This window comes from Alligator mississippiensis, chromosome 6, assembly GCF_030867095.1.
Source record: "Alligator mississippiensis isolate rAllMis1 chromosome 6, rAllMis1, whole genome shotgun sequence".
Lineage (NCBI taxonomy): Eukaryota > Metazoa > Chordata > Crocodylia > Alligatoridae > Alligator > Alligator mississippiensis.
In genome coordinates, this window is record NC_081829.1 from 3,144,184 (window position 1) to 3,152,788 (window position 8,605).

General features: G+C 65.8%; 1 protein-coding gene across 1 annotated transcript; it reads right to left on the reverse strand.

Moving 5' to 3' along the window:
* Nucleotides 1-1,932: 1,932 nt before the first annotated feature.
* ZNF683 (zinc finger protein 683) lies at nucleotides 1,933-7,497 on the reverse strand. The gene is made up of 5 exons (XM_019494886.2): nucleotides 7,309-7,497; nucleotides 5,318-5,561; nucleotides 4,273-5,147; nucleotides 3,703-3,831; nucleotides 1,933-3,447 (listed from the first exon to the last, which is right to left on the reverse strand). The coding sequence occupies exons 1-5, from the start codon at nucleotides 7,468-7,470 to the stop codon at nucleotides 3,016-3,018; spliced, it is 1,842 nt and encodes a 613-aa protein (XP_019350431.1). The 5' UTR covers nucleotides 7,471-7,497; the 3' UTR covers nucleotides 1,933-3,015.
* Nucleotides 7,498-8,605: the final 1,108 nt, after the last annotated feature.

Below are 8,605 nucleotides of genomic sequence, written 5' to 3' on the forward strand. Positions count from 1 at the left end.
GCACTGGCTGTTTATTTAGAGAGCAAACAGGGCGGCTCTCGGGAGCCTGGGCCCATGGGGAGAGGCTCGCCCAGGCGCTGGCGCAGACAACAGCAAACAGCCCCGGTGCCTGGGGGACGGAGCGTGCAGACAAGGGTCCGCCGGGAACCACGGCCTGGGGCCAGCACCTGCCCCGGGAGCTGGGGGCACCAGAGCCCCGACGAAGCCCTGAGCAGGGTCTCCAGGGCCGCTCGTGATAAAAGCACTTGCACGGGGAGATCCTTCATCTGCCACCGCAACGTGGGAGCCCAGGGGACAGGGGCTGGCAGGGCCACACCCCACAGCCCCCTTGCCCCAGGGCTCAGCTCCCTGCCCCAGCCAGCACCCCATCCGCAGCGCCCTCTGCCCCCAGCCTCCTGGGTCTTCTTTCAGCTCTGCCCTGGGCTATCTTCCCCCGGTCTGGCCTTGGTTGCACTTCTCACGCTCTCCATGAGGAGGGGCCAGGAGACCGCACAGGGAGCCCAAGCTCCCCGGTCTGCAATACGGGCAGCCAGGAGGTGCTGGCCGGCCCCAGGGCCCGTCTCTGGCAGGCAGGACTGGCCCCGATCCTGGACAGCCCCAGAGCAGGCCCAGGAGCTGCTCTGGGCTGCGCTGAGAAGGAAGCGACGCTAAAGGGGTGCCCGGGGAGCAGCCTTGCTCCTGCCAGGAAGAGGCGAGAGCCGCTGCCCTGTTGGCAATTGTGATCGCGGAGCTTATAGACAGTCGCCTGCCCCGGACGCTTCACCTGCCCCTACGATGCAGCCAGCCCGTAGCGCCGAGCGAAGGTGCTAGGGAGGCCAGGTCGTGGAGCATTAGGGCCCCGGCCCTTGCCCCAGCTCCACGTGCACGGACGCAGAGCGGGGAGGCGAGAGCTGGCGGCAGCTCCTTCCTCCATTCCTTCCCAGGGTAGCAGGGCCGACCCATGGGCCATGCCACAGCGGGAGATGACGAGAGCCAGCTGTGCCTCAGGAGCTTTCTGCCCCATGCCAGCCTGGGCCGGAGGGCCCGGGAGCCAGGGCTCCTGCACCCCCCTGCAGCTGAGCCTGGGACAGCCGGCAGCTCCTGCCCCAGCCGCCCCATCCTCTCTGCGCCCCTCGCACCTGGGCACGAGCTAGCAGCTCCCCTAACAGCAGCATCCCAGCTTCTGGGGGGAGGCCAAGGCTTGTGGCTGGGGTTAACAGCTCCCCCTGCCTCCAAAAGCCCTGGAGTGGGGGTCTCACACGGCTGACACCTCCAAATCTGCTGGCTGGACCTCAGGAGGAAACAGGAAGCCACAGTGCGAGCAAAGCTCATCCTCACTGACGTTGGTGCAGCCTCTCGCCCTTTCTGCATGGTTTCCTCACCAGCTCCAACCACGCTGCAAGGAAGGGCTCCCCCATTAAGTAAGGTCCCCTCCCCCCACGCCTCTGGGGGCAGGTGAACATCGTCAGCACATCCCTGGGCAGTCAGGGCCTTCACCAGCCACCTGCTTCCTCCTGGTGCTTGAGCCATGGGAGAATCCCCGTCAGGGTCCACGACAGGACACGCAGTGAGCTGCTCCGAACCTACCTAGCAGCGGGCAGCGGTGCACGGGGTCCCAGGACAGCCAGGGCCAGCACCGTTATCCTCACCTTCCTGGGGGCAAAGAAAGGGGCAGAGACTTGCCCCTGCTCCCCCAGGACATTATGGCAGAGCCCGTAGGGCAGTCCTGTGCAACTCTGGTGTACAGGAGCTGCCTGCCCTGCTAGCGGCTCTTGCCCTATTCCTCAGGGGAACGGGCGCAGGAGAAACCCGGGAATCCTAGCGCCGTGCACAGAGTTAGGGTAGACCCGCCAAGACACCACTGCGGTGCTGGGATCTCTCTTCCGCACAGACCATATCTCCCTACTCCGTACATCACACACGCCGGAGATGATACCAAGGCAGAAGGTTTTATTGAATCAGAGCATTGGAACAACAGCCCCCGGTCGGGGCAGGGGCAGGGGCAGGAGGGCTGGCTTTGGGCGAGAGGCTGGAGCCTGGCAAAGCTTCCTGCCAGCGTCCCGGGTGCAAGCAAGCACTGTGCTGACGGAGCCGGTTCCTGCCCTTGAAGGCGGACTTGCTACAGGGAATCTCGGTGGCCCACGTGAAGGGGACGATGAGGGGCGCTCGGGCCAGCAGCACGGGGGCATCAGGGAGGTGGGTGTAACAGGCTGTCGGGAGGGCACAGGGGTGTCGAGGCAGGACGCGCAATGGGCATCCCGGGCACAGAGACAGAAGAGCTGCGGAGAGCTGGCAGTGACGGGGGGCTGCCCTGGAAGCAGCTTCTCCAGCCCTTGAGCTAGGAGCTCTGGATGAGCCAGAGCCACGGCAGCTCAGGGGCGTGCAATGCATGGGCACACCGGGCCCCTCTCCCCACCCCGCCACATTGCCATCTTCCCAGGCCCGACTCCTCCACTCCACGCCTGTCTCGCACAAGGCAGGCAAAGGCTGGGCAGGGAGCATGTGTGCCTGGGCTCGCGCCAGCCCAGAGACCATCCCCCTCGAGGTGATGCCTGCCTGAAGCCGAGACCTTAAAGCTCTTTATGGACCAAGGCGGGCGCCCTGACTTGTACCGAGGGCAGCCCCCAGCTGCGGGGGCAAGGAGAGATTAAAGCTCTTTCTGTAGATTGGGGTGAATGCGCCTGTCACCCCCAGCCCCCTGGGGGCACAGGGCAGGGACCTGAAGCATCAAAACCATCCTGGGCCTGGTGGCACTTGGGGGGAGCTCACTGAAGACCCCCACCGAGGGTGGCAGAGGAGGCTGCTGGAGCCCCCTGGCACTGAGGCTGCTTTGGAGCTGGAAAGGGTTGGGGGCATCCCCAGCTGTTTTTGGTATCTCTATATAGGGCTGGGGCCACAGGGCCTCTCGCAGACTAGGGCAGAGCCCTAGGGCTGCCCCTGCCTCTGGCATCCATCTGCTGAGCCCTGTCCCCGGCTCTGAAGGGGGGCTGAGACTCCCCAGCCCTCCAAAGGAAGCAGTGAGGGAGTCCAGTGGGCTCAGGCCGGCTGCATGGGGGAGGCTTCCTGCTTGACGGGCAGCCCATAGCGGGGCAGGGGCAACAGGGCCGAGCCCGAGGCCTTGTCCATGAGGAGCAGCCCCGGAGTGCCCCTCTCTGCCCCCCTTTGGGGCAGACTGTCCGCCAGCCCCGCGGCCTGGCTGGCATCGGCCCGTTCACCCTCCAGGCCAAAGTCGTGGGTAGCGCCGGGCACCCGGGGGTGGCAGGCACGCTGGTGCAGCGCCAGGCTGAGCGGGTGCAGGTGAGGGCAGCGATGCCGGCGCTCCAGCTCGTGCAGGCGCCTGTGCAGCCGCAGGTGGACCTGCTGGGTGAAGCGGCCCGGGCACAGGGGGCACTGGTAGGGTTTCTCGCCCGAGTGCAGCCGCAGGTGTGTCTTGAGGTTGCTGGTGCTGCTGAAGCGCTTGTGGCAGACCTGGGAGGGGAAGCAGAGAGACACTTGTGACACGACTGCAGCAGCTCCTGGGTGCCTGTGCAATGCAGCCCGCTCCTAGCCACTCACCGAGGACTCTTGCTGGCCCCCAGGGCTTTGTCCTCACCCCTCCCCACCACCCCAACCACAGCTGGACGGTCTCGGCGCTCGCACCCACCCCCTTGATGTGACCCCAGTGGGCTGGAGGGAGTCCCCTTCCCCAGCCCCCAGGTGCAAGCAGGAGGGAGGCTCCCCTACCAGGCACTCGTGGGGCTTCTCGCCGGTGTGGACCAGCCGGTGCTTCTGCAGGTGAGCCAGCTGTGTGAAGCGCTTCTTGCAGATGGGGCACTGGAAAGGTCTTTCCCCGCTGTGCACACGCAGGTGGACCTGCTTGGGCCGGGCGGGAGGGCAGACACAGACGGACACGGGGAGGAGAGGGAAGGGCAGAGAGGGAAGACACTGGAGAGACGAGCCACGGAGCTTTGGAGCCAGGAGGGCCCTCCAGGCCACCCAAACACACTGTCCAGGGTAACAGCCCCCCACCTCTTCAGCCCCGAGAATCCCCCACCCCAGCAGGGAAGCGGGTGGCACGTGGCCATGTGGGTAGAAGGCGTGCGGAGGAGGTCTAGGATACTGCTCAATTGAAGGCAAAGCCTAAGAGGTGCTTTTCTTCCAAGCTCCCCCAAGCCCTTGAAAGAGAGGGAGCCCCATGTCGTGAACCCCCTGGGTTTGGGGAAACTGAGGCACAGCCACAGGGCACTGGCAGAGATCACCGAGCAGCTCCAAGTGGAGCCAGGAATTGAACACCGGTCTCCTAACTCCCGGTACCTTGAGGTTGGAGAGCTGTCCGAAGGTCTTGGCACAGATGTTGCACTCGTATTTGGGCCTGCTGCTCTGCTTCTTCGGGGGCAAGGCCCCGGGCCGGGGGGTCTTTGGCATGCTGAGGTTGACGGCGTCCAGCTGGAGGGCGAGCCGGGAGGTAGGTCTCTGTGGCTGTGCTTTGGAGCAGGGGGCAGTGTCCGCGCCGGGGTGCAGGCATGGCTGGAGCCTGGAGCCAGAGCCCAGGGCGAGGGAGCCCGGCTTCTGGAGCTGGGGGTCGTCCTGTTTGCCGAGGGGCGGCGGTGGGACAGTTCGGTGGGCTCCGGGGTATGGGACCAAGCCTTCCCGCAGGGCCTGGCCGTACCCCTGGGAAGGCAGCCCCAAGGGGGAGGTTTCCCCTGCCCTGCTCAGTGCGGGCAGTGGTGGGAAGGGCGAGGCGTGAGGCACCAGCAGCACCCGGGGGCAGTGGGCTAGGCTGGGGCTGCAGGCATAGAGGTACCCGGGGGGCCAGTACAGCGGGCAGGAGGGGGAGAGCCCACTGAGGTGCCGCTGCAGCTCCGGGCGCGGTGAGGTAGCTAGGCTGCAGGGGCAGAGGCCGAGGCCCGGCTGGCTCGGGGCGTTCCCGTTTCTTTGGCACGCAGAACCAGACGCCTCTCCAGCAGCATCGTGGGACAAGCTGAGCCCCGGGGGCCACGGCCAGACGGCACGGGAGACCTCCATTGTTCGGCTTCCCATGCCCCTGCCCAGCCCTTGGACATCTGTACGCTTGTCTTCCTCCTCCTCTTTTGTGTGCTTAGTGGTGAGGCTTTGGCAGTCTGGGGTGCCCGCCGATGCCGGCAGCTTCGAGCCTGGCTCTGGGCAGGGCGTGCCCACACCCTGGGGCTCTGCAGGGAAGAAGCAAGAACCCATTACTCCAGGCGCCTGGAGCAGGAGGGTGGGTAGGGGACAGCCCCCCACTGCTCCCTGCTGCCAGGCCTCTCCTGGCAGCTGCCCCACTGTGGCGATCAGATGCCAGGTGCCCGGGGGCAAACCTCTCCCCCCCGCCGCCCCTCACCGAGCTTTGCAGCCAGCGCCGGGCACTGCAGGCGCTGGGCGACCTCGCGCCCAGGCCACATGAGGAGTTCGGCGCCGGGCAGGATGGGTGCCAGGGCGTAGAAGCAGATGTTCCGGTCATGCTGGCAGGCCACCAGGTTCTGGGCGGCGGTGCCCGGGGCAGGGTTGATATAGCGCATCCAGTCACGGCAGCGCAGGTCGCGGGTGTCCAGGACGTGGTGGAGCTGCGCCCCCGGGGCGTAGACCTGCAGCGGGCAAAGGGAGAGAGCAGCACATGTTGTGAAGGCAGAAGCCCCGTGGCTCAGCTCAGCGACCCGCGGGGAGGAGAGCACAGAGCAGGGGACAGGAAGGGCCCGTCCCCATGTGGGAACACACCCCAGGAGTCCTGGCTCCCGGTCGCACCCAGCCCAACAGCCCCTGATTCGCATTCCCTAGATTCAGGGAAAGGACCCAGCCCCTTGCAGATGCAAAAGCAGAGCCCAGGTGTCCCGGCTCTGGCCGCAACTTTTGCCTTCAGGCAAGCAAGGACTGGCTGGGAGCCATGGAGCATCTGCAGCACGGGGCACCGGTTTAAACCCAGAGACCTCTAGGATCCCCTGGCCGGCCCAGCTCCCCCTGCCAGCTCTCCTGCAGGTGAGGTGAGCTCCCGGCTCCCACCTGGAGAGGAAAGCCGAGGGGGTGATGCAGCAGGAAAATCCCAGCCTGGGAATGCCCCTGCCCCTCTCTGTCTCTCACTTCCTCTGCAAGGGTTCCTTGGAACCAGCCCCTCCTTCCTCCCCCGGCCCCGTCTTCCTCCAAATCTCCCTTCTTCCCAGCAGCTACTCCCAGCCCCCTCCATTTATGGTGGGCAGAGAGGAACGGAAGCCCTTCCCTGCGAGGGGGCATGGGCAGGGCTTGCTCTGGGCACAGCAGGCTTTGCTTCCACGGGGCACCAGCACCCGGGGACCTGTGCCCCTGCCTCTGCACCTGTGCCACAGCTGGGGGTTGCTGTCAGGGGAGCAAATGCCTTCTGTGTCCCCCACCTGCCCTGGCATCTATGGGCGCCTGCCCCAAGATATCCAGGCTACCTGGGGAGGGGGGTCATGGGCTAAGGCTGCTGCCCACCCCCTCAACCCCCTGCCACCGCTGCCTGCCTCGCTCTCAGGCTTTGAGGGGAGGAAGCGGAGCCCAGAGACTGTCACTTGGTGCAGACCACACCGGAGGCTGCCCTGCCCTGCTGGGAGCTCATGGCAGCCAGGAGGCTGTCACAGCCCAGCCTGGGCCTGGGTGCCGCAGTCTCTCGCCGCAGGAAGCCGAGGGCTGGGAGCAAGCGTTTGCCTGCCTGCCTGGCCCTGCTGATGGTGTGAGATAGGTGCGGGCGCTCGAGCGCGTGGGACAGGCATGCAGGGCTGATGGTGTGCGATACCAGCACGCACCGGATGTGGCAGCATGCATGCATGTGTGTGTCCCTGGGCACATGGCTGTTGTGTGTCAGCGGGCAGGCTGGGCTCTAAGCATCTCTGTGCTTGGGGGGGGAGCGGCCACCTGGGTCTTTTAATAAGCAGGTGCAGGAATGCATGAATGCACATGTGTGCATGCATGTGCATGCGTGTGCACACGTATGTGCCCATGCATGCAGCACATGTGAGTATGTACATGCACCTGTATGCAAGTATGCATGTGCCTACGTGTGCCCGTTTGTATGTGTGTGCATGCATGTGAGTGCATGACTGCATATGCGTGTTTGGCACTTGGGCAAGAGGGGGCACACAGACCTCCCTCCATGTGAGCAGGCACGTGTGTGAGTGTGCAAAAGCTTGCCAGTGGGAGCACACAACTATGCCTGCATGCGCATAAATGTAGCTGCATGTGAACCCACAGGGGGATGCATGGGTGAGCCTGCAAGCGTGCATGCAGGCGCGTATTTGAACACACACGCACAATTGCCCCTCCCCTGGTGGGGCAAAGCCCTTGAGGGCCCCCAGCAGCCCCCACCTGCTGCCCAGCACCCACCTCACTGGTGTGGCTGCGCGGGAAGGCCAGGGTCCGGCCCAGGGAGGCCTGCGTTCGTGGGAGGTGGGGTCGGGCAGGTGGCTGGTCCTTCACGACGTAGGTGCATCGCGCCTCCAAGTCCGCATCCCTCCAGCGCGGCACGGGGCTGGTCTCTCCCCTCATTGCCGGCCCTTCACTCCGGCCACAGCATGGGGGAGCCTGGTGGGAGAGGGGCAAGAGCATCCTGTTAGCAACCAGCTCCGGGCATGGCCCAGGCTCCCATCCAACCCTGCAGAATGCCCCATGCCCTCTCCCCCTCCCTGTCTGGGCAACAGTCCCAAAGGGACACCCCGAGACGGATCTCAGCGCAGAGGCTGCGGAGAACAGGCAGCGCGGGACAGCCTGCAGCAGACACTCAGGCTCCGGGAAAAGCTGTTTGCATCGGGACGAATGCAAGGGGCCTGATTCGCCGCTGCCAGGCTGTCCTGTGTCCACAGTAGCCGGCAGACGGGCTTCAACTGGTGTCCGCAGCCCCACACCTCTAAACGTTTCTGGCTCAATTCATCCTTCGCGCCCCTTCCCCGCGGCTCCATCTGCCCTGCGTCTGTGCCCCTTTCCCCGCCCAGGTCCCAGTCACGCTCTCCTACAACGAGCCCCGATGTCTTAGTGCGGACATGGAGGTGGGGAGCGGGGCTTTCCTTCCCTGTCAACACCCGGCATTGCTATCCCGGCTCTGACTCCCAGGGAAATCTGGGATGCAGCCAGTGCCCAGTCTGGTGGGTGCAAAGCATGGCTGTGGAGGGACGGCGCTGGCTGTAGGGGCAGGGGGTGGTGCAGGCGGGGGCAGAGAGGGGGACCTGGGGGCAAGCATAGACCCAGCACCCTCCCTGCGGAAAGCCTGGCATGGCCCATTGGGATGCCCCATGGCCCCTGGAGAGATGCACCATGCAACCAGGGGCAGGAGTCTTCTCCCAAGCGGGCACCAGTTCCCATCACAGAGCGCCTAGCCCCTTCCCAGCTGACCTGGCAGGGCGGGGGCGGTGGCAGCTGAGACCCCGACGCCATGCCAGCCCCGAGCCCACCAAGGCAGCACGTCGCACTTACGTGGTGGTGTCACCTCCTCCGCTGCCCCATGCAGCCACAGGCAGCCCTTGCCAACTGGGCCATGCCTCCTCCCTCTGCCGTCCCTCCCCAACTCCTCTGCAGCCGCCCAGGTCCCCGGCGGGGCACGCAGCCCCGGGGCCAGGAGCGCAGCCAGGCGCCCGCATGCTGACAGCCTGTTTAAGGGACACGCGTGGTCCCCAGGCGTCACGTGCCA